General features: G+C 44.2%; 1 protein-coding gene across 14 annotated transcripts in view; it reads left to right on the top strand.

Annotated features, from left to right (window-relative positions):
* MARK2 (microtubule affinity regulating kinase 2) overlaps positions 1–26,146 on the top strand; it is a 111,553-nt gene that overhangs the window by 50,442 nt on the left and 34,965 nt on the right. For 13 of the 14 annotated variants that reach the window (XM_081891421.1, XM_081891433.1, XM_081891431.1 and 10 more), the window contains exon 2: positions 25,509–25,688. In XM_081891421.1, coding sequence (XP_081747547.1) covers positions 25,509–25,688 — 180 coding nt within the window. Of the gene's footprint in view, positions 1–13,416; positions 13,540–25,508; positions 25,689–26,146 lie in introns of those variants that run through there. The other variant, XM_081891427.1, reaches the window with a different exon arrangement.

The following is a 26,146-nucleotide window of genomic DNA, read 5'->3' as shown; positions in this document are numbered from 1 at the left end:
ACAACAAGGTAGACTTTAGCACTAGTCAGAAATTAGAGAGGGAAGCCATTTGAGAGAAAGAGGGAACTTGGTAGTCAGTGGGTTGTTTGCCATCTTCTAGCCTCAGTTGGGAGGTTTTTCTGAATTTAGCTTGTGTTTGATTTACAGGAAGATTTTGAGGCAGAACACAGGCATTATCTGAAAACCCAGTTCAATATTTATGGAACTAGGTGGATTTAGCAGAGATCTGTTCGGTAACATCCCATTAAGCTCACTGGGTGATTTTGGTCATTGTGAGATTAATAATAGGGGAGGATCCATATAGGGGAAGAAGAAGCCACCTTCAACTCTTTGGAGGAAAGGCAGAGTATAAATGTAATGAATTAACATCAGCTTCTAGTAGCAGGAATACTAGCTTTCTGAACAACTAAGCTTACAGCAAGAATTTTGAAATAGTTTTTAATTGGAGTTAAGTTGCTTTGTGCATCACACCAGAATTTAAGCAATGACAAGCAAATGTCTCCTTTTTTAAATACAGGAAGAGATTTGTCACATACTGCATTCTGTTTCATAGTCACACAATTGGAGCGTGTACATCAGTATTTTTTAATCTGCCCACTTCATTCCAACTTAAAATTGTGCTATGCTTTACACGAGTCAGTTTCTTTAACTTCTTCCTCCACCAGCCCCTGATGATCACCAAATGATTGCCTTCATCTTGTAAAGGGAAACTGGCTCTCCCAAGAAAGCTGGCCGTTAGGGTTCGCAATTGGGAAAGGCTGAAAATAGTCATAGGCTCACTTCCTGTGACAAGAGGAAAGCAGCACTAGCCAGAATCAGAGTGCCTGCTGGTTTGTGACTTGATGAAATCACCATCCTAATGCAACTCTTGCAAGTGCCGTGCTCTAACCCCTGCAAGACCCCAGTTCCAATTTGGTGCTTGCAGCAGCACTGTGTTAAATGTGCAAGCAGAAGAAGTCTTCAGCTGCCACCCTGGATATGTGTGCACTCGCATGATCTTGTTAGTAGTTTTAAACTTGTTTAATGATGGCCTTCTCTAGTGCATGGGGCTTTGTTGTCAACAGGCTAGACCTTGTGTGGGGGACCTCGGGTCTTGGGGCCAAATGAGACCCTCCAGGCTTTACTGTCTAGCCCTTGGAACTATTTCCAGGCCATCCTCTGGATTGAGGATTCAGGGTGAGGGTGGGTGGGTGGGTGGGTGGGTGTGTAAAAACCAGCCTACTGTACAATGCTAAAATTCACATATATTGCCGCACCCACTTCCACCCCTAGCCCTGCTCAACATTGGCATGTGGCCCTTGAATGGTTGCCCTCCTGGGCTGCAAAAGGTTCCTCACTTCCGGGCCAGACTAATAAACTGGCACATGTAAGGGCAGCCATCTGGACTTTCTGTATAAGGAAGTGATTTGTTTTATTGTTGACGTTTAAGTTAATCTGATGCTGAAACTTAGGCTGATTTTAAATATGGTACTGCAAAGGTAGCTGAGCTACAAGTGCTTGTCCTCACCCTACCCCATCTCCTGTTGGCCTGTTATGAATAGGATAGGTGGCAGCCTTTGCTGAGAAGCAGTGTTTGTGTCAGTTCACAACAGCAGCACCACAGCAATTTATGTTCCCAGTAGCCTCCTGAATCCTCCTCCAGACTGCAAGGAGGCAGTCGCCAGGTGCCTGTTCAGTTTAAGCTTGGCATTAAATTGGAGCCATAAAGCTAAAGGAGCCTTGAGTGACAAACAGGCCTCACTTCCTGTTCCTGTTTGAAAGCTGCCATTTGGGAAGCAGGTTCATTCTACCGTCTTATCTCTGTAACTCCAGGGCTGGCTGTTTGACATTAGTTGCCTTTCAGATGGCCATGCGCAGTAGGAAATGAGAAATTTGGATCGAAATGTGTTGGGACTCCGGTTTGGAGCGCCTTTGTGACCATGTTGCTCAAGCACAGTGCCAGTTGTTCTTGGTGATATTGGGTGTGTGGGTGTGGGTGTCTGTCTGTCTGTGCCTGTGTCAGACTCTTGTGGCCTGGGCTTGTGCCAGCTAGAACCTAGATTGATAAGTCTGGAGAATATCTTAAAAAGAAGATGCAGTCTAATCTTCCACAGGCTAACTTGTTATCCCAGATTTACAGAAGCTTGCAAAGGTGTATTGATGCACCTATTGGCAGTAGAGGGAGCTAGCTTCTAAGCAGAAAGGAGAAGAAAAAAACTTGAAGATTAGTATGGTTCATTGGCTAATGCTCAATTCCAGCTCTGCCTCACCCAGTGGGCTGGGCGATGTTAGTCTCACAGCCACCTTTGTTCATGTGGGAAACTTAGGTGACTTACTAATATGGTGTCTGTAAGCTCTTGCCAACCTAGCAGTTCGAAAGCACGTAGTATAAATAGGTGCAAGTAGATAAATAGGTACTGCTCCAGTGGGAAGGTAAACGGCATTTCTGTGCGCTGCTCTGGTTCGCCAGAAGTGGCTTAGTCATGCTGGCCACATGACTCGGAAGCTGTACGCCGGCTCTCTCGGCCAATAAAGCGAGATGAGCGCTGCCACCCCAGAGTCGGCCACGACTGGACCTAATGGTCAGTGGTCTCTTTACCTTTACCTTTAAGGATGATGGAAAGTTCTTGTGATAGATTCCTAGTTCAAGTTCCATCTTTGAGGGCTTGCTTTGAGGGAGATGGCAAAGCTAGATTAGTATTCTTACAAGTCCTGCTCAGTACTGCCCCCTTTGCAAGTCTAGATTTCTACCTGGCACATCATTGTTTTGTTAAGAACTCTGAACTTGTTCTTTTTAATTAAAATATTGTTATTTTAGCTTCATAATGAAGTGTTGAATTTTCCTTTTTTAAACAATTAAAACTGGACTTAAGAACCTAGCAGGGATGAATTTGGTGCACAAACAGAAGCTCCCAATGGATTGTAATATAAAAGCCCAAGAGAACAAGAAAGCATTTGCCTGGCACCCCCAAAACTCTTGTTCTTAGGCACAAGGGGAGCCTCTTTGAGGGGGGCATTTCCCAAGCAGAGTCCCACCACTGAAAAGGCCCTCTCCCAAGTAATTATTCTCAAGTTCTGGGCAGATATGTATTAGGAGAATTGTGTGCTTTTGAGGATTAACATGGCCAAAATGAAATGTAGATTCCTCTGCTTCAGTTATGTGAACTTTGGCTAGCATGCAGTTGGTGGTGGTGATCATGATGAAGATGATGGTGCATTTGATTTGCTGTGTTAGATTTTTTGATCGAAAGGTTCTCAGGGCAGGGACTGGTTTGCCCTTGTGCTTTTTTATTTTTAAGTGCCATCAAAGTAATGTGCTTGAGCATATTTGATTCCATGTCAGTTGTGTTATTTTATTTACTTACTTTATTTTTCAGATTTCTGCCCTGCCCTTCCTCCCAAAGGAGCACAGAGCAGCAAACCTTTTGTGTTTTTGAATTTAAAAACACAAATACAGTCATACCTTGGGTTGAAGTAGCTTTGGAATGAATATTTTCGGGTTGCGCTCCGCAGCGACCCAGAAGTAACGGAGCGTGTTACTTCCGGGTTTTGCCTCTCGTGCATGCGCAGACGCTCAAAATGACGTCATGCATGGAAGCGGCGAATCACGACCCGTGGACGCGGGTTACGTTCGCTTCAGGATGCGAATGGGTTCCGGAACAGATCCAGTTAGCATCCTGAGGTACCACTGTAACATTAATAAGCACATAAAACATTTTAGAACATCAAAACACGTTTAAAAATGATCACACACCCTCACAGTTGCTTATTTCAAGGTTGTCATCATGGCCAGTATTTTTTCAGTCATCAAATGCCTGGGTTAGCAGGAATGTTTGTATGTTTTCCTGAAAGTCAGAGAGGGAGATGAACTTGTCTCAAGTCAACACCAACCAGAGGCAGCACCACCAACATGGCCTCCCATGCTGATCTTTGGGTCCTATTAGTGGTGGGGGATCTTCAGGTACTTGATCCCAAGCCATTTAGGACATTGTATGCTAGTACTAACACCTCAAATTGGACTCAGTAGCTCACTGGCAGCTGCTGGAGAGCTCTCCTGAGGGTGGTGCATGGTCCCACCCGGCTGCCCCACTTGCCAATCTAGTAGCCACATTCTGCACTAGCTGCAGTTTCTGGGTTGTCTTCAATGGCATCTCCATATAGAGCACATTGCTGTAGTCTTAAGTGGGAGCTCACTAGAGTTTGGGCAGTTGAGATCAGGCTGTCCAAGTATGACAGGCTGTCCAAGTAGTAGGCAGTTCAGCCCAACCTGGGCATAAACACTCCTGGCCAAAGAATTCAGTTGAGACTTCATTGAGGAGTTGGAATCCAGGCATGCTCGCAGACTAGGAACCTGTTCCTTCAGGGGGAGTGCAACCCTTCCAGAACAGGTTCTACATCTAATTCCTGGGCATGGGAACCACTCATCCACAGAAACTCCATCTTATCAGAATTCAACCTCAGTTTGTTGGCCCCCATCCAACTTTTTACTGCTTCCAGACACCAGTCTACTTTCTTCACAGCATCTCCTGATTCAGATGGAATGGAGCGTTTCCAAATGGTTTGGGGCGGCTTACATGGTTCTCCTCCTCCTTCATCATCCAGTGCATAGTTAAACTATGGCATTTGCTCCCACAAGATATAGTGATGGTCACCGACTCTGATGGCTTTAAAAGGAGGTTAGACAGATTTGTGGAGGATAAGACTACCGTATTTTTCGTTCCATAGGACGCACATTTTCCCCTCCAAAAATTAAGGGGAAATGTGTGTGCGTCCTATAGAGCGAATGCAGGCTGCACCGCTAAGCCCAAAGCCAGAACAGGAAGACAGAGCACTGCGGAGCGCTCCGTCTCGCTGCTCTAGCTTGGGGACGGCTGCGCGCACAGCCTCTCCAGGGCAGCGGGGTGCCTTCACCCCGCTGTCCTGCAGAAGCTAGCAAGGCTGTTCCCTAGCCAGAACAGCGAGACAGAGGGCTCCATCTCGCTGCTCTAGCTTGGGGATGGCTGCGCGCAAAGCCTCTGCAGGGCAGCAGGGCGCTGCGCTCCAAAGGCTTCAGGGATCTTTGAGGCTGGCGGGGGAAAGCAGTGCTTCCCCCCACCGCCAGCCCCACAAGCTCTGGTGAATGTACCTTGAACGCACCTTGTTTTAGAGGGGGAGAACAAGAAGAAAAATTTTCCCCTGTTCTCCCCCTCCTATGGTCTGGTGCGTCCTGTGGTCTGGTGCGTCCAATGGAGCGAAAAATACGGTATATTCTTTCTACACTAATGGGTCCTGCTTGTGGATGGGGATCTGCTTGACTACAGTAAGAATAGGATGCTGGACAAGATAGGCCACTGGCCTGATCCAGCAGTACTGTTCTTATGACCTTTTCAAGCAAGAAAGTGTTGCTGTGATTGTAAATGAAAAGGGAAATAAGTAACATGGCTTTCTTTGACTGCTGAGTATTTTTGTTTTATTGCAAATTACTTGCCTGTATCAATAGAGATTTTGGTCATATATGCATTGATTTATATTTAATTACGGAGTGAGCATTAACGTAAACTGGCTGACCGCCCTATGTGGCTTCCTCCTCAAATGTTTTGGCTCTTGGCTTGGTGGATTTATACCAGGTGCGGGGAACCTGTGGCCCTCCAGATGTTGCTGAGCCACAACTTCTATCAGCCCCAGCAATACTGGAAGTTAACATTCAGCAACATCTGGAGGGCCACAGGTTCCCCACACCTGGTTTATAGTTTTTCTTAACCCCCACCCCTTTTACTCCTGAGGAGTGACTTCAAATGAAGCATAATCTTTTCCTAGGTGACCTCCTTCTGTCAGAGGTAAATAGCTCTATCTCCTTTTGTTAACTCTTCAGTGGGTGTTTATTCAGAACAAACATACTGCAGGGAGATGCAAATGTAACTGGAGTTGCTCTGCTGAGTAACCGGACTAACAAGTTCTGGCAGGAAACCGGAAGGGCTGCGCTAAGGAACTTTCTCCATGGCTGCCTAGCTCAAAATGAAGTTGGGGGGGGGGGGGAGAGAAGGAAGTTCCTAGGGCGACAGGTTAGCAAAGTTGGTGAAACAGCCTATCTACCAATCAGCTTTCTAGGGGTGTGGGTGTACTTTTTAAGCTGGTGGCCTGAGGAAGCATCCTTTATTCCACCCGTATTTGCTTTTACCTTTCTGTGTGTTTTTTTCTCCTTCAAAAAACCTTTTGGCATTTAAGGAGATTTAGATAAACTTTAGAGGCCAGATTGAGCTCTCTTTGGGAAGCTGTTCAAATCCCTGCAGAGCCAGGAAGCTTTTCTGTGCAGCCTTGGTCCCAGTTGCCTCCCCATTCTGCCTAATCCGCCTCACGAGTTTCATGGGGAGGTGAACTAGAGGGAGGATTCCCAAGTAGAATTGCACTGATATATTTTCATGCAGGGGTCCTTTAAAGCAGGAGTGGGTAGCCTGTGGTTCCCCAGATATTGCTCCCATCTTTCCTGATCATTGGCCATACTGGCTGGCACTTACAGCAGTTCAGAGTCCAACAACATCTGGAGGGCTACAGGCTCTTCCCCATCCCCCGCCTTGAAGCATATCATAGGTTCTTATGCCCAGGGTCTGCTCTGTATGAGATAGATAGAAACATACACACCAAGAAAGACAGAATTCTGTCACTGTCTAAATTCTGGTTGCCACAGAATAAATGATGTCAGGAACCAGGCCCCCCAAATGAATCCCCCTGGTTTAAACTCTCTTTCTTTCTTTTTTTAATGCTCTTGAAATACACTTTATGTTAAGCCTGGTCTGTGTTTTCCACAGAAAATCTGCTTGGGTTTTTTTCCGGGGAGGATCTGTGTATACACATCATATCTGTATTTCCTCTGCCAGTATGCTGAGATGATAGTCTGAAGCTTCCAAGCTTAAAGGCTCAGTTTTCTTCCAGTGTACAGTTTCATTGCTTTGGAGCAGTAGATATGGATCAATATACTAATCAGTAATGACATGCATTCCTAGCTTCTTTGGGGCCAGAAGTGAGGTGGATGACATGGTGGCCAGGCTAAAACTGGCCAGATGATGTGAAGCAGCAGCCATTTTGATAGATACCCACCTGAGATAGCATAATATGAATAATGATGGCAGCTCTTCTATTCATTTCATTCTCTTTCCTCAACCCCATACTTTTGTCACACCAGCTTCACCAAGAGTGAAATGCCTTTAGGGAAGGGTCATAGTTCAGTGGTCAATCACATTGTTTGCAATTAAGGCTGGAAAAGCCCATGTCTGAAATCTGGAGAGTCACTACCAGACAGTGTCTGTGAATGGTCCCTAAGGTAAATGCACCCGTGGTCTGACTCATTACAAGACGGTTTTTCATGTTCCTGGGTAACAAGCTCAGAATGGTGCAGGTAGAAGCAACTTGATTTTTTGACTTTTTTTGTAATAGGGAGGGAGCAGGGTTAACACACAAGTGGTGTTCCCCAAATACACCTGTTATCCCCACTTAAATTAATAGATGCCAAAGTTAGGCATTGCACTTGGGGACCCTTTTAGAGGAAGAGAAGTCTAGCCTGCTCTCCTCTGGAGACTTATGTGGCTTGAGCCTTCCTAGACAGGGTTCCCACAGGAATGCAATACATCTTTGTGTGCACACATCACTATGCAACACTTTGAACAATTGTTGGACATGGTCCCCTCACAATGCACTTACAGTATTCCTTTGTTTGTTGCTTTTGCAAACATGAAATGTGTTAAAACCTTTATGCCTTTTGAAATATTGGTGGCTTTAAGACAAGCACACCAAATTGACGGTGAATATACAGCAATTTTTTTCAAGCCTCAGCCTCAGGCGACTCCAAAACCTTAGTTAAGAATGTCAAATTGATGTTGCATTCTAGCCCAAATAAAATGCAGGGAAGGGTCATTACACTGTGTGGGATAATTGTGTGTTAGGGTGTCCCTCCATCTCCTCCTCCAGATGTCTGCAGGCTGTTGTTTGCCTTTAATTGGTGAATGAGGCTAATGACTCCTAGGATATCTTGTGGTGATTGTTGTTTACCCAAACAAAATTTGGTTCTGAGGCAACTTGTGTATTGGCTCAGCAGAACAAAAATTGGCTTGATGTAGACTAAGAATTTGAAAAGATTATTGGATGACCCAGAGAATGAACTTAATCTGGGCCTCTACAAAAGCAGATGAGACTTTCTCAAGTGCACATTCACTTGCTGACTGTCTTCCCCACTCAGGCAGGCTTACATTGTGGAATAAATTTGAAGCACATAAGAATCTGAAGCCCAGAACATGTGTGTGTGTGCTTTGTTCTATGAGCCCATAGATTTAGAGACCAAGTAGAGAATCTGCCATTTAGTGATGCCTTTATTCTTTCCTTGGGTTACTCTCCCACACACACCTTTCCTCTTTTTTGCCTATGTCAGGTTTTAAATTGTCTGCTCCTCAAGGTAGGACCCAGCCCTCCTGTGCTGAGTGAAGTGCCAGACACATTAAATGCACATTTGTACAAATAATAATGTGGTGCAGAATTTGGTCATAAGGATCTCCTTGCTTTGACCAGGTGTGGGGAACCTTTTGCCATGCATGCTGGTGCTGATGGGAGCTGTAGTTTGGCAACAACTGGAGGGCCAGAGTTTCCCCACTCCTGCTTTAAACATACAGAAAGCTGCTCCAGCCTTCTCCATTGCATAACATAGTATGTAGGGGTGTGGATGTGTTAAACCTCTCCTCTTATGAGGGCTAGGTCACAGTGCACCTTGTCAGTGCCATTAATCCATCCATGCAAATAGTTGGCTATCTTGCCCTTGTTTTCCCAAAGAGAACTTTGGAAACTGAAGGCCAAGAAATGACTGGGGTGGGCTGAGCTGGCACAAGGGTGTCTTTTTTAGACTTTTCCAGAGGTTAGTACTTTTCATATATTTTCTGAGGCTTTTAGTGGTTTTTAGTGGCTTTTTATAGCTTTTATTGTCTCGCTGCTGCTATTATGATTTTTATTTTATGTAAGCTTTATTGATCTCCACTCTTAGGTTTGAAATAACTTAATAATTTATTGCCTCCATTTTTGCTTGGGTTTGTCCTCTCTGTAAGCTGCTTTGTATCTTTAATTTTAATAGAAGAGCAGTCTCAGAAAGGTTAAATAATTGTTCGCAGTTGTCCTATTAATATCAGGAGAAGCTTGTTCGACCAGACAATGTGCATGTGCATTTTGGAATCCTTTCAAAATGGAGAAGGTGAACTGAGGTTGCTCTCCAATCAGAAAGTGTTCACAGAATGCCACTCTCCTGCATCAGGGTTTCATAGGGAAGCCTGTGGAAATGAGCTAAGTAGTGGGGTGGTTAAGCCAAATGACATCCTACTTACTCTGAAGTAGGAAACCTCCGGTTCCCAAAATGGAAACCCAGGGTGCAGCATATTAATTTTACCAGGCCCATTTGCAAGTCTAGTGGGCAAACGGAGCAGTGACGGGGTATCTTAGTGGATGGCATGTGGCAGCTGCTGTTGTTTTTCATGGGGACAGTGCTTACCGACCATTCTAGAGACTTTGAACAAAGCAGAGGTTCATGATTGGCTATCTATGACACTGCAGAGTTGGCCTGATGGGATGCAGCAGAGCACTTCCGAGACCAAAGGGAAAGGTGTGAATTTGAATCTTGTTTGCTATGACCATAACTGGATGCAGGTCATATGTGTGAAGCTTTTGGAGGGGTGGGGTTATTATTTGCACTGTTGCTGTATTGCTGTACATTACACTTGACAGAGATTTTACAGTCTACCCTGATGGTCATGTAGGCCAGTGTCCTCAATTGGTGGTCCACCCAGGGGCTCCATGACACCATTCACACAATGAAAGCCACCATAGAGACATCATTTATTTTTTTTCAAAAGCAGGGTTCCATGGCTTGGCTTTTGAAAAACAGGGGGTCTGCAGTACTGATGAAGGCAATACCAACCTAGATGGATGGGTGGTGGGACTTGGTGTGCAGCAGCTGCGATATTCCTACAATGTATGCCTGTTGAAGATTAGGGTTTGTATTGCAACACCTGCAATTCAACAACCAACTAAATTACAGAGGGAAGTATTTGGCTGTCTTCTTTCTATCCATATAGGGAAACCTCTGGAGAAAGAAAATGCTAGACCCTGCAGCACCGCCCCAGTTTGGCCCAGGGCTCTGTGCATGTCATGCCTGCGGGAAGCTTCTCTAGTCATCTCCAGTCAGCTGCAGTTGCAAATTCCCAGCCTTCAGGGGCCTTGAACAAAAGGCTCCATCCTGCATATACTCCAGTAAGGGTCAGTCCCCTCTAGGCATCTGCTTTGGAGCAGCATCAGGGTTGGGAGGGACTCTCCTCTAATTTGCACATTTAATCCCTGTGCATTTTCATGAATGTGACAGGAAGGTGCTGAATGAACTGCTGACTACATTTCCTCTTGTGCACCATTCTCATTCCTACATCAAACGCTAAGAGTTCAGGCAGACCTTTAAAAACACACAACTGATAACGACTTCAAAATCATGAGAGTTGGGAAACATAATTAAGTTGGTCTTCCGTCTGCTTTCTACAAGCAGAAAGAACACCATGTTTATTATGCTCCTTAACACTCATGATTTCCAAGTAAACTAGTAACAGTAAAGATGCGAACTAGTATTTCTTTTTTGTCGTTAGTTTTTAATTTAATGCTAGAATCTAAAATGTAACTCGCAGGAGCCTGCCCTGGGGGGTGGTGTTGGCTATGCATGTGTTCCACTTTGTGGGTTGGGGGTAGAGCTGCAAGCTCTAATCCAGTGTATTGATAAATTAATACTTTAACAGATGACAATTAACACTTGTGTGGGGGTGTTTCACTACTGTTTTGTTTTGGCTGTTGCCGTAATGACACTGAAGCAAATATCCAGCTGCTGGAAGTAGTTTTAATTTGAACTACAAGTTACCTTGCACTTCCTTCAGTATTTCAAATAGGGTATATATGCTGATATTTTGGTAAGCTGCACTGTGACAAATGAAAGTGAGCATTCCCTGGCTGCTGGGAGCCTTTGTTACCTTCCTGTTTCCTAATGAATTGTTCTCTCATAGAACCCCACACCCCCACCCTGCTCTGTAATCCTCATGCAAATTTATTTTGGCCTGATTGCAGATTAGGGAGCTCTGTATTAGCACACTTACTTTGCATGCAGAACGCCCCAGATTCGATTTTCAGCATCTCCAGTTATCAAAGGATCTTTGACAGTAGAGCTGGGAAGACTGCTTTCTGCCTGAAACTTGAGAGAGCTGTTCCCAGACATAGCCAAGACTTATGTACTTAAATATATTGCCCCTCTTTGGATGATCACGCTTACTAAACTGAGATACTTATAAGCACCTTTCCTTGACCTGTGATTAAACCAGGAAATCTCTAATTAATTAAACTTCATTTTGTACTTGTGTCTAAAATAAGGAAACTGTGGTTATCAGCTTCAAAACAAGCCTTAAACAAACATCATACTGTGGTTTAAGAGCCTAGCTTGTTCTGAAGTTGGCAACTATAGTTTCCTGATGATCACAAAATAATAAACTATGGTTAAAGAGACATCCTAGTTGGAGCTGTGTTGAAGGTGGCCACCGAGTCAGACCACTGGCAGCTTTGTGTACAGAACCATGGGTGCTTTTAAAAAATCTGAATTCTAAGGTGCACACTCCTCCTGAATTTTGTAAGCACAGTGTTGAGTGAATTGGAGCAGTTCACAGCACCTGTGTTCCTGGCTGCTGAGAAGCTGGCACCTAAAAAGGTTTTTCCCTGGAGTAGAAAGTTTGTCCCAGTTGTGGGGGTGGAGATGGAGCTTAAAGATTGCAGCATGTCTGGAGCTTCTATCCCTATTAGGGAGTTGTAATACCCTCTTGTGGTATTGTGGCTCATTTTAACAGCTGTGGCACCTCTGCAAATGGGCCTTTTTCTGTCCTTTTTGCTAGGGGGATCTGCAGTGTAGCTGAATACTTTTGGCTGCTGCATGTCTTCTGCATTCACACACTACAGAGGTGGAGCTGGTTGCCTGGAGGCAATTGTTAATTGCTGCAGATGATCAGATGTGGGTGAAGGGATGGTATGGAGTGGTTTGGGCTTCATAATGCTATACGTATACAGAAAACCATGGTCGTTGGTGCCTGTACACAGCTGAAAGAGATTGCTTATAACTAGGTAGATAGCCTATAACTGCAGTTTTGTGGGAACACACACACAAAAGTTGAATATAGTCTTGGATGCAGGTTTCAGATGTTCAGGTTTCATGGTGTTCTTTAAAGCTATCTGGTCCTAATGGCTTGCAAGGATATGGGCAATGCCTCATGAAACCACTGAAGCCGAAGTATATAAACTTTCCAGTGATCAGAGAACCATAGAAAGTGAATACATTTTATGTTGCTTGGAGGTGGGGGGCAGAATGGCAGGATAAATTGGGCAGAATTCATGCTGAGGTGTAGAATTTATACCAGTTGCAGAATTCAGCTTCCCTAACTGCAGAACTCTGTCTCTCTAAGTGCAGAGTACACCCAGCCCTGCCTAGAAGCTGTTTGCTCAGCCGTACCTCTGTACAATCTCTCCTAGGCTTTCTCTGCCTTCCACTCCTTTCAAATTGGCAGCCTTTTTAAAAAAAAGTAAAAAAAAAAAATCCACCTTGCAAACTTAGTAGGCTCTGCAGGGCTCAGTCAACAGAGTTGCCTGTCAGAGCTCCAGATCACCTGACGGCAGGTCAAAGGGGTAACGTCATCCTTTTTTCCTTTGCTTTCTCTTCCCCTCCCTGGTTCTCTCCAAAGCCCTGCCTGCCGATTGCATGGGTGGGGCTGGCAGCTTCCTGTGGGGGAGAACCTGACGTTGCTCTAACTCATTCTCTCTCACACTTTCTCTCCTCCCAAGTGAGACGCAGGTTTCCTCCTACCTTCTGTCTTGAGGAGGGGGGAGGATCTAGCAATTCGGACTTCCTTCTGGAGTAAACCTTGATTGGATTCTAGAATAACCCGTTAGCTCTATTTAACTATTTGGTTTTGGGGTTGTTGTTTTTGAGGGGTGTGTGTAAGATATTTCCCCGCCACCATCACTCAGACTTTAAAAGAGGCTTGGAGGACTTGCCAAACAACCCAGGTGCTCTCTGGCTCAGCAAGTGGGGAAATTGCGAAAGGTGTTGCCTCGCTCAGGTATCGGAGGTGGAGACTTGGGCACCGGCTGGATGAGGAAGCTCCACACTTCCTCAGTTCTGTTGCTGTACTTTGCTCCGTCAGGAAAGTTTTGGGTCAACAAATGAAGGGGTAAACGCACCGTCCCAGGAAAGGATTATTCCCTCTTGAGTTTCCACGAGCTGCTGCTTTGCTCAGACTTGTTCGCAGTAATTTTGGGATACCTGCCTTATCCGTTTCTTCACGGCCGAGAAAGCAGGCAACTGGATCCAGTCTTTTCTCCCTCTCTTTCTCATTTTTTCTTTGGCCTCTCTTGGAGCAGCGGTGGATCGATGAGGTACAGCTTGCCTCTGACTGGCAGAGGCACTACTGCGTGAGGTAGCAGAGAAGACTACGATTAATGAGTGGAGGACATAGATACGTTGTGCCTATGACAATGGGAGTAGTAAGTCTCTTGTATTACTGGGTATGGTTCCTGGGGTCCAAATTGGGATCCTTATATGAGGTGGTGGATTAAGATCTGGTGATTATATGAGGAAAAACTGGTATTTTGTGGCTAGTGATCTGATGGAGGTAGGAAACTGAGTTTCCAATAGGGGCTCTATTTAGAGAATGCGACCCCCCCAACTCACCTTTCTTTTACACCCTGGGATAAATGCGGATCAGGCCTCAGACTCACATGCACTCTCTTCCTTCTCACTGCAAGAGTGAGTAACTGAACAGGGAGATCCCATATAAAAAAAACTCCCTTGACCTCAGAAAGGTAAAATTCACCAATCCCAAGGGCTAGGAAGCAAGTTTTAATTCCATGCAGATTGGTAAGATTTTGGGCATGCGGTCCTTTCAGGTTGGCCCATGGTGAGCGAGGAAAGCAGACTCAAGCTGAGGCCTCATTCTTGATCTCTCTCTACCCAAGTACTATCCTGGAAGGGTAGGGGAATATTGCTGGATCAGAACTGGCTTTGCTTTATCCCAGGAGAGACCTTCTGAATCAGACCAGCAGCCCATCCAGTCCAGCATCCTGTTCTCACAGTGGCTAACTAGATGCCCGTGGGAAGCCTGTGAACAAGACCTGTGTGCAACAACAGCACTTTCCCTTCCTGCAGTTTCCAGTAACCGGTATTCAGAAGCATACTGCCTATAGCAGTGCAGGTATAACATAGCCATCAGGCTTAATAGGCATTTGTAGACTTATTCTTCATGAACAAAGGCCCTTGCACAGGTTGAAAGTTGAAATGGTGACTTTATTAGCCTCTAGCGACAAGGGGCAGTGTGCTAGAGAACAACAGCAGTAGAGGGCCATTGTGCTCTTCTGTCCTGCTTATGGGTTTCCCCTCAGCATCTGGTTGGTCACTGTGGAAAACGGGATGCTGGGCTTGGATAGGCCCCATGGCATAAGTGGCTGGGGAAACCCAGCTAGATGGGCGGGGTATAAATAAATAAATAATTAGCTGCGTGCTCCTCTAATAATCCTAACAGAATATTAAAACATGATATGTCCTGAAATATTATGGGGCAGCAAATATCCTTCCCTCCTTGCATTTGGCGGTATCTATTAGGCCTGATAAAGACTTAGCAGTGATATTATGTGGAGTTTGATTGCTAGAATCCAGTCCGGCTATCCAAATTGACTTAAGCTTTGTGCCCTTAGTTTTTTGATACTTCTCTTAGCCTTGGTATTTTTTGGTATCGTGGATTTATTGATGGATTATTCTTCCTATTTTTATTTTTGTCCTTATTTTTTAAATACCCGTCAACTGTTTTGAGCAATATGTTTGTGGTGGAAAAAACAGGATATACATTTTTGGATAAAATAAATAAATCAGATTTTCACAGAATGGGTAAACTCGGATCACAGTTTATTTCAGGATACTGTAAGTGACTTAACTGCATGACTTCAGGCATCTGACTTTTTAAAAAAATCTTACTCTGAAAATAATTTTTATTTTATTTAATAAAATTTCTATACTGCTTGATTGTAGTAAAACCTCTAAGCCATTTTACAATAAATATTCCAATTTACAATAAATGTTTAAACTAATTAAAAGCATTTAAAAATAATAACAATTAACAGTAAATTAATATTAAAACATGCCATCATTAACATGTCCGGATAGGCTTGCCCAAACAAAAATGTTTTAAGCAGATACCGAAAAGAGTACAGTACAGCGAAGGTGCATGCATGATATCAACAGGCAGGGGATTCTAAATAAGAGCTATGAGCCAGTTAAATCATTTTTGTTGATTTTAAACTGTTTTTTAATTGATAAAATAATTTAATTTGGATGTTACCACAACCTGTGTTGTTGAGAGCTAGCGAACAAAAGGGAGTGTTTAAAGGAGTAAAGTGCAATTTAATAAACAAAAGCTGCCACTCAGTCATTTATTTATTTTAGAAGGAAGATTGTTTTTAATCTGTTGATTAAAGCTTAAACAACAAAGAGTCTTGTGGCAACTTAAATGACTTAAACAAATGTAATATGGCATAAGCTTATGTGTACTAGAGCTTATACCATAATTTTATTAGTCTTGTTAAGGTGCCAAAGGGCATTCTTGGTGTTGCTGCAACGGACTAGGCTTGATATTCCTCTGAAAAGTTATATTACAAAGAATGATCTCTTAAGTTGGGAGAGGGAGCGCAGCATTTTAAAAAGGTTTGAATGATGAGCTGGTTCAAGAAGAGATAATTAGAACAATGTGTTTGATTTAGACCTCTGTGCTCCTCGTGGTCTTGAGCCTGTTAGATTATCATAAAGCTCTTAACTTCCTTTCCTGATCATGGCCTAGTTCTTGCTAGGTAATGCTATACCTTGAGTATCTCTCTTCAGACTGGGGACTCGTGGGATGGGATGGCTCCTCCATATTATAATATAATGGGGAAACCTCTGCACATAGAAAACTAACTTGTAAGGAGATGGGCAGGTGCTAGGAATCACAAAAGCTATTGGACTATTGCTTGTGGTCTTCCCATAAGCATCTGGTTAGCCACTGTGAGAACAGGATGTTGGACTAGATTGGTCTCTGGGCCTGATCCAGAAGTCTTACGGCCCGACTGAAAACATCCCCTGCTGCATTTTCTGCCCAAGTTACCACAGTACCTCTTCTTTCTTTCTGGAACGATTAAGACTGCCATTGCCATCCTCCACTCCAGATTTTGAGAGGTGGGTTCTTCCAGATAGGTCTTTGCACAACGTGGGGTGCTACCATAAGGCCACTGGTTGGAGACACTGGTGAGCCTTCTCCACAGAGCAAGCACTTTGAAGGTAAGAAGAACCTTGCTGCTGGATTGGGTCCAAGGCCCATGTCCAACTTCCTGTTCTCAGAATCCCAGCAAGCAAGACCTAAGTGCAACTGTGCTCTCACCAGTTTTGATTCCCTAGCACCTGGTATTCTGAGACTCACTCCAACAGTGGAGGTGGAAGATAGCCACTGTGGCTAGTAGCTATTGCTAGCCTTACTGTTTCTTCCATGAATGTATCCAATCCTTTAAAGTCTGTAGACATCACTACATCTTGCGGGAGCAAATTCCATAGTTTAACTATACAATGTGTGAAGTAGTACTTTTTCTTATCCTGAATCTTCCAGCGTTCAGCTTCATTGAATGGGCCCAGGTTCTGGTGTTACAAGAGGGAGAAAAACTTCTTCCTATCCACTTTCCCCACACCAGACCACTATGTCTCAACAGCAGAAATGGTTCCTCTTCTCCATGTTTTCTGCAACAAGAGTGAATGGTCGTGTTTGCCTCTCCTTGCTCTTGTGGCTTAGACTTAGCTCATACACTGGGAGCAAGTGAAATAGGATATTCATGGGTTTCCATGGATGCATTTTCTGCTTTGAGAGCAGCCTGCTTGTGCTTTCTGTGACTTAAAAAAGCTAGGAGAATTGGGATGAAACCCCTCTTGCTGCTAATTTAGGAGAGAAAGGGATGGGCAACCCATGCTCTGCTCTTGGTTAAGTCATACTTGGGTCATTCCACATCAAATCAATGTGAAAAACAGGGGTTTCGTCCCCACCGTCTCAGATTTTTGATGAAACTTGGTATATACCCTTCCCTTATGGTTGAAAGAAACCTCCTTATTTTTTTTGTCTATCTCACTTCAAAGTTTCATGAAATCTGCATTTCTGTCCCTCTTGAGATCCTTGGCCTTGTGTACATTTTATTTTTTTTCCTCTATAACCAATGATCAGATCTCTTTGGAATTGTACACAGAGTTCAATAACATAATGAGGATTTCAGGGGAAAATACACCAGCACTCAAAAGATTTTATAAATGCCTTAAAAATTATAAATGTAGTTTTTTGGGTGGAAAAAGTAGGTTTAGAAAACCTAAATTTTCAGTGTGTGGGCATGATGGAATCAAAAGTTCTTGATGGTGAAATTTATTGCAAGACATGCTCTTTCTCAACAAATAATGAAATGCAGATTTCACGAAACTTCGAAGTGCTATAAAATTAAAACCGTTCGAGATAGAGGAAAAATTTTTAAGGGGTTTCTTTCAACCATAAGGGAAGGGTGTACACAAAGTTTCATCAAAATTAAACTAATGTGGAATGACCCACTTGGCCCATGGAGTCCTGATTCCATAGTATTTGGGAGTTGCTTAATACATTAGGACCATGACCAACCCATGTAGTAGGACAGATGCTCAGTTTTCTTCTTTCTACGGGAAAGGAGGATGGTGATCTGAAAGTGAAAGATTGTATATCAACGCATCGTATTTTCGCTCTATAAGACACACTTTTTCCCTACTAAAAGGTAAGGGGAAATGTGTGTGCGTCTTATGGAGCGAATGCAGGCTGCGCAGCTATCCCAGAAGCCAGAACAGCGAGAGGGATCGCTGTGCAGCATTCCCTCTCGCTGTTCTAGCTTCTGGCTTAGCTGCGCGTAGCCTCTTCAGGGCAGCGGGGAGCCTTCATCCCGCTGCCCTGAAGAGGCTGCGCAGCTATCCCAGAAGCCAGAAGAGTAAGAAGGATCTTGCTCTTCTGGCTTCGGGGATAGCCACCAAAGCCTCTTGAGCGCAGCAGGAGCGCTCCTGCCTCTTCACTCAAGAGGCTTTGCGTTGCTTTCTTGTTTCTTGTTTTCCTCCTCTAAAAACTAGGTGTGTCTTATGGTCGGGTGCGTCTTATATAGCAAAAAATACAGTATTTTTCATCGTCAGATCACTCCCTGTTGAGGTTTATGGCTTATTGCAACTGTTCCCCTCAACAAGGGGGGTGGGTACTAGAGGTTAATGAATTCTGATGGAATCTAGTGAGTTTCTTGGCTGGTTTGACTGGCAGTTCTTTCAAATTCCTAGTCACTCTGTGGAATGCAGAGATTCCTCGAGTGGTTGTCGAGCTAAGCTGAACCCTACACCTGAGCTGAGGGCATTGAAGCAGGTTGAAAGATGGCATGAACACATCTGGATAAGATTTCATGATGAGTCCGACCGAACACAAGAGCTAATTATCAAGCCTTCTCTGTAGTGATGGTGAAGTAACCATAATTGCATTCCCACAAAGCCATCCTGTGGAGCTTTTCCAAATGGTTTTGAGTCTTTTGAAATCTTATTTGATAGATTTGGTGGAATCCCAGTACTGTAGGTCTTTGTGATGTGTTTGCAAGAGACTTTGAGAACAAAATTGCCTGTATCCACCAATTTTCGGACCTCACAATTGTCTTGCTGGATAACCTTTACCTTTTAGGGCCTGTGGATGTGGCCCTTCCCTATCCTAGCTAACTGCATCAAGCAGAGGGGGGGGGGGTGACCGGTTGAGTGCAGGAAGTAGCAAATTCCTTGTTAACAGAGGGTATATTCCCAGCCTCCTTTATTCCCAGGCAATAGTGTTAGTATTCCTAAAAAGTTTCATTGGGCCCAGAAGTTCTGAACAACTGTGGGCCAATTGCTAACACTCCCTTCCCGGACGTAGTATTCAAGCAGTAGTTGCCAGCCGTCTCCAGACACTCTTAGATGAAACTCATTTTCTAGGTCCATTTCAGTTGAGGTTTTGGCTTGGTTTTAGCAATAAAACTGCCTGGGTCACTCTGTAGCATGACTTTTGCTCAAAGTGAGATGGAGGTGCAACCCTACTGATTCTCTTGATCCCTCAATCAATCATGGTATCATTCTGGAGAGCTTGTCAAAATTGGGTGTGGGTGGCACTGCTCTTCTGTAGTTTTACTTATCTGTGTAGCCACAGCTTACAGAAGTGGTGCTGTGGGTATCTCTGTAACTCTGTGGCATTCAGGCTTCAGGTAACATAAACATCAAACCACCAAGTGTGCTTACTGATCATAACATTTGGGCCTCAAGTCAGTGCTTGAGAAAATAGTCTGCTACAGTTTGTGGTGCTTTGTGGGCTGCCCAATTTGATTCAGGATCCATCAGTCTATTTCATTCCATCACCTCCCATTCACTCACAGGATTTGGGTTTTTGTTTTTTAAAGGCTGCAACTTCTCTTTGTTTTTGACCAAAGTCAATGGAATTTGCAGGTAAACTAGCCCATAGTTAGTGAAAAAAGGCTACCAAATTGCAGGCAAATAGCTCAAGGGGCTTTTGTACTAGCCATATTTTTAAAAGTTGATTCAAGGTGGAGAGAACTAAAAGGGATTCATTTTTCAGACAAAATTATTCCCTCCAATGTCTAAACATATCAGTCACAGTGGAGCTCTCCCTCAACTCTCTTTCCTCTCTATTGTTTGCTCTCTGTTCCTTCACCCCACCCCACCTCATGTTATGGAAAGCTTAGGGATCTTACTTTCACTTTCTCTGCAACTTTTTGCTATTGTTTGGATCACCAAAGCATCACAGGAGGTGCCACCTCATACGGATTTCATTTTGCCTCTGACAAGCCAAGGACACCCCCCCCCCATACAGACATATCCCCAGGATTTGCCTGAATCCTGATGCACAATCCTGTACTACATTAGATCATTTAGGGATTTGGAATGCAGCTGGCACCTAACTCTATTTCTCTTATTTATCTAATTGGCTGAGATGGCGGATATGCTAAATTAAATCCTAGGCATGGTAATGGGGTGGATGAAGGCCAATAAACTGATGTTCAGTCCAGACAAGGCAGAGGTACTGTTAGTCCACTTTTGCGCTGGTGAATGGTGTTCAACCTGTTCAGCAGGAGGCTATACTCTCCCCTAAAAGGGGAGCGGTTCATAGTTGAGGTGCTCATTGTTCCGTCTTTGTCACAATGCCCTCCGTGGCTCAGAGTACCTTGTTCTAGCTGAGGCTGCTGCGCCAGGCATGACTGTACCGGGACCAAAAGAGATCCTTGCTTCAGTGTTCCACGCCCTGTAAACCTTCTCTTTGGGTTACTGCAATGTGTTGTGTCTGGGGCAGCCTTTGAAACTGGTTTGGAACGTTACACTGCTGCATAATGCCAGTGTGCGGGTAGTGACACTCTCTCACAGGGCTGTGAGGATAATTGAAGTAATAAGGGGACAGGTAGGGGAAAAAGACTTCCTTGGGAAGTTGTCTTTTAAAAGCAGCTGTTTTAAATGTATTGGGACAAAGATTAAACTCACCTGGACTCAAAACAAAAAAGTGCACTACCTCAGCCTGCTAAAGGAAGTGTTTGGAGGGAAATTGAAATACCTGCTTCAAACCCTCCACCTTCTTTTACTTGGAAGGAAAGCTGCAAGCAACAAAGGAAACTATTCACTAACGCTTTAAAAGGCACTGTTAACTGAGCCAATGTACCTTATCAATTAGGATTGTTTGGTTTGTTTGATCTGTATTTGTTTGTGCTTTTCTAAGCAAAGAGGGAGGGAAGAACCATGTTCAGCGCCACCTTGAGTTTCTTGGAGGAAAGATGGGAGAAATGTAATAAACAGGTGCTATAAACATACTTAATACTTGCACTTGTATCCCACCCACCAATTTCATGATGTTTACAAAACTGATAAATGCCTATAAAATAAAATCACAACAACATTTAAAATAGAGTTAAAATGCAAAAAAAGTAAAATCCCAGAAGCTTCAGAGTAAACTGCCTTCAATTCAGCATCACATCAGTTTCCAGCAAAAGCCTGAGAGAATTGGTACCTTTTTAATCCACATCAAAAGATGACCAGCTGAGGATGCTTGTTATACCTCAGGAGGGAGGGAATTCTGTGGCTGAATTACCAGTCATGGAGAAGGCCCCGTGCGATGTAACCACACACTGAGCCACGTCTTATCAGCAGAACTACGTGAAAGGCATTTCCTGGTGATCTTAATGCACAGGCAGGCATGAGAGGGCCTCATTCATGTACAGTATATGGATCCCAAGTTGTCATACATGAAAGTTAACACTTTTCAGTTCGGTTTGGTAATGTATAAGCATCCATTTTAGCATGAGTGAGAGAGAGAGAGTGCAGATTTATTACCATCAGAAAATATCAACCCCACAACATGGCTCTGCTACTCTCTTGCAGGGATGGAGGAACTTGGTGACCTCCAGGTGATGTTGGACTAAAGATCCCATCAGTCCCAGGCATCATGGCCAATCTTCAGCATCACCTGGAGGGAAATGGATTTCCCTTCCTTGCTTTAACTTAGTTAAAGTGGCCTTTGCTTTCTATTTTCTGCCACTGCACTGCTTATTTCACAGAACCATATTTTTGCTTGAGATTGGGAATGGGCGGAACCCCAGTGGTAGGGCGCCAAATGTAATCCCCAGTAGCATCTCCAGTCAGGGCTGGGAGAGTCTTCCTGTCTGAAACCCCGAAGAGCCGCTGCCAGCCAGCCTAGACAGTACTGAGCTAGATTGACCAAAGGTCCGACTTGGTATAAGGCAGCTTCCTATCCCACCAGATTCCCTCTAGGATAACTTGTTTATGGTGTTAGAAACTTAGATATGAAAGCTAAGAGCTAAATGGCACCTTAAACCTAGCTTATGGGCGCCACAATGGAATGTCTAGGTACACTTTTTTATTAAAAGAATACAAAGCTGAAAATGAATGAACTGCAGCTAAAATACTACGTTCCTTTTTCACATGGTCTAGTCCTTCCCCTGCCCACCCCCCTAATATTCTTAAGAGGGTCTCTTCTCCAGTCTTCAGAGAGTAGCTGGAAGTGGGGAGGCAGAAAAAGGCCCTCATTTCCTTCCACTCTGCATACAAGCCCTGGATTCTCCCTGCACCCCCTTTCCTTCACATAAATGTATCTTTTTGGCACCACAATTAGCACATATTAAAGGCCTATACAGCTGATGGCAGAGACACCCACCTTGAGTGTCCAGTTCGCAGACCTAAGTCTTAAGGGTCCTTCAGTGATTCCACTTCAAAATTGGTTTTGATTTTAAGCATCACTGTGAGAGTCTGAGGTAGATAACACTTCTTAAACATTTCTTAAACCATCATAACTAACTGGCTAGTATATTTCAAATTAAAAGCACAGCATACATTAAAAGTGCATTTAAACAAGGCAACTGAAACCTAAATAAAACATGTTGGGTAGAAAAGAAAATAAAGTTTTCAGGTCCCCAATCCATGCACGTTTTTACTTGGGAAGAAGCTCCATTGAACTTGGTTGGGTTTTACTTCCAAGTAACAGTGGCAATTTTAAGCTGAAATCTTAGGCGCAGTACTGTGTCCAGAGCTTGCATCCAACTGCTTGCGTTTATGAAATTCCCTGTCACAAAACGCGCCCAGAACAATGGGAGTTTTGAATGCTGCTTGTTTAGTGGCAGCCCACATTTTAATATCTACGGAATAGGTTCCCCTGAAGGTGCAGTCACGTGAAGTCCCCATGCCTCTAGTCCTGCTCTCAGGAGTCGAGATTTGGTTGTTGTCGATGTTTTGTGTTCCTTTTCCTCCTTCTGTACCCAGACGTGAGTGTAAATTATAAATGAGTGATGCAGCGTTTGATTCTGCTCCTCCAGGGTGCCTTTTGGAATGGTGGCTCAGCTGTTGCAGTGAGCCCAAGAGAGCAACAGCCCAGAGTGTCCTTGGGAAAGCAAGCCAAATGTGGGGTGCAGTGCCAGAGCAGAAAGCATTTTTCCGTGTTGCCAGGCCTGTCTGCATTCTGCACATCTGCAGGCTCACTGCACAAAATTCAAGACCTTCTCGTAAGGTGCAGAGATTTGCACGGCTGCATTTCAGTGGTCATGATTTTTAAACGGGTTGAAAATCTGGCCAATGGGAATGTTGTGGGCATGTTCAGCCTGGTCTCAATCAAGCACTTTTAAGTCATAGTCCAATTATCCTGTAACCACTTTAAAAAACCAACACCCACACCCACCCTGAAGTGTTGTGAGATGCTGTCCTCAGTCAACGTGCATGTGTCAAGTCTGGGTGAGTCTTTGTGCTCCCTGCTACTTGCTGCAGCTAGGACTGTCCTCTCTAGTCACTGTCAAGTCAGGAATACTTCTTGCAGTCAGTGGAGTGCAAACAGAGCGCTGTTTCCTCTGCTAGGAAGAGTGCAAACAAATGCCCTGTGCCAGTAGCTTCACATAGGATGACAAAAAGTGGAAAGAATCAAACACACTCATATAAAGCACTGTTGATTTTTGAAATTCTGTTGATTGTCTTTGAACTCTTTTCTTTTAGTGTGGTGGGTTTTTAAAAAAACCACCCACCCACCCCAAAAAGCTAACTTCTGCCCTTGTGTGAGATAAAATTAGCTTGGGAGATGTTGCAAGCAAGTTCTTTGATGGGGGGCTCTGGACCTAAAGGTGTGGTTGGCAAGGCCATCCAGAGATGGAGCTCTGGAGGTTTCAGTTTTGAGGAGAGATTCAGAAATAGGATTGGGGAGGAGATTGGTAGGTGGAATAGATGGGAGCAAAGCTTGTTTTGACTGCAAGCTCTTTGGACTATCTCTCCTTTTCTTTTTACTTCTTTTGCTTTGTTAATTGGATGTGTGGAGACACTTCTCCATGTTTCACTCCTAGGAAAACTTGCTTTACAGAGCCTTCTCTGTGGTGGCGCCTCTTGTGGAATACCATCCTCTTGCAAATGCCAACATAGTTATTTTGACATCAAGTTAACACTTTGAAGATCCTCTTACCAGTCAGCATAGGCGATGCTGAGCTTGGTGGAACAGTGGTCTGACTCAGGATATGTCAGTTTCCTAGGTTCCAGTATAATACAGTCCTCTATTCAGACCCACGAAGACTAGAATCTTAGTTTACTTTTGTGGGCGGGTCATAGCTCAGTGGTAGAGCATCTGGCAAGTGGTCCAAGGTTCAGTCCCTGGGATCTCCAAGTAGGACTGAGAGTGTCCCCTCCCTGAAGCCCTGGAAAGCTGCTGCCAATCAGTGTAGACACTACTGACTGTACATGGACCAGTGGTCTGACCCTGTATAAGGCAGCTTCCTACAACGCTGAACTTGGTCTGTTGTTTTATCTCTGTATGCTGGTTATTAATTTTGTGCGAATTCTGCCCTGGTATCTGTACTGATGAAGGACGGGCTGATAAATCCTTCAAATAAATAAAGAAAAATATCCTAGGGATAGGGAGCCTGTGGCCCTCCCAGTGTTGCTGGACTACAGGTCCTATCATCCTTTACCGCTGGCTATGCTGCCTGGGACTGATGGGAGTTGTAGTTCAGCGTCATCTGGATGGCCACAGCTTCTCCATCTGTCATATATTAGAAAATGGGAGCCGCAGCTCAGATACTTCTGGTTCACAGCTATGCCTTTGAATGGCCTGAACCAAATTTGCATGCTCTCGGTTTTATTTCCCTATGTGTGAATTGGGGATGATTATGGCAGGGTGAATGTGATAAGCAAGGTAAAGCGGGCAGTGTCATTTCCTTAGGGGATGTGGCCTCAACTGCATGTTTAAACAACAACTGGGTGAGGCATCCCTTGAATTTCTGAGCATGCTCTGCTCTTTGGCTTTCTATAAACCCTGCAAATAAGATCCTAGATCCTCAGTCAGCCTGTATCTGCCTGAGGGTGTGTTGGAAATGGCTGCTTTGAGCTGTGATCCACAAAGAGGTCCAAGCAGTCAGCCTGTACAGCAGCTGTGCTCCCTTCCTTGAACTGAAAGCATCCTGGATCTTTTCCCAGCTAGAGTTTTGAGTTTGGGTATCACCCCTGGATGCTACTTTTCAGCTGCCCAGCTGGTCATCTCATTGAATATACTGTGGGCAGCTTTGGTTAATGGGGGAGGTTTTGTAGGGTGATAGAGGGTAGGGTCATGTCTACTTCATGGATTTTTAAAGTACAAACTCTGTGCCCAATAAATTTTGCAACGCAGTATATACATTGCACAGACTGAGCAATTTTTCCACATTCTTGTAGACTAGTAACTTTTGTGGCGTTTTTGAAGGACTGCTGTTTATAAGTATTTGTTACTAGGTACTGGGTAACATTCTGTCTCTCTCTCATTCCAGAATGGGAATGGAAAGTGGGAAATGGGGAACTTTGACACTGAATAGAACTGCTTAGACATTGCAGAAACCAAACTTCTTTTTTTTTAATTTCTTCTCAGCCGGCCTTGGGACATCCGGAGTCCAAGCCCAACACAAAGTCCAACATGCTACGAGGCCGCGGCCCAGTTACCTCCGCTGATGAGCAGCCACACATTGGGAACTACCGCTTGTTGAAGACAATTGGGAAGGGCAACTTCGCCAAGGTCAAACTGGCACGGCATGTCCTGACAGGGAAAGAGGTGAGAGAGGGGAAGCAAGAGCAATGGGGGTCTTTTGCTTATGCAGGCAACCTCCAGAGATGTGAGGGAATGAGAGTCTAGTTGTCCAACTAACAATGCTTTTAAGAAGAGAGATGTGGGGAAATCAAATTCTGCAACCAGAAAAGCTGGCTTCTGTGTCCTGTCTCGGTGGTTTAGGTTAAAGCACAATTTTATTCAGATCTGATTATCATAGTTGGGCTTGGAGTTTCTAGGCTCAGCTGGTGTGCAGAAGTAGGAGAGGGACAGGCCGATGAATACCTGGAGTGAACGGGTAAGAAGTAGAAAGGTTAAGAAGGGAAGTGGGGAGACACACACAAAATGTGTGTTTGTCACACCTCCATAACCTTGCGGACTAGTAACTTGCTTTACAAATAAGCCTCTCTTGTAACAGCAACAACAAAAGCCAAGGTTCTCAGGAGAGCTAGTTCTGCACCAGC

This window comes from Podarcis melisellensis, assembly GCF_964234715.1.
Source record: "Podarcis melisellensis genome assembly, chromosome: 16".
NCBI lineage: Eukaryota > Metazoa > Chordata > Lepidosauria > Squamata > Lacertidae > Podarcis > Podarcis melisellensis.
The sequence above is the reverse complement of the archived record's forward strand: the minus strand, read 5'-3'. Positions and strand labels throughout refer to the sequence as shown.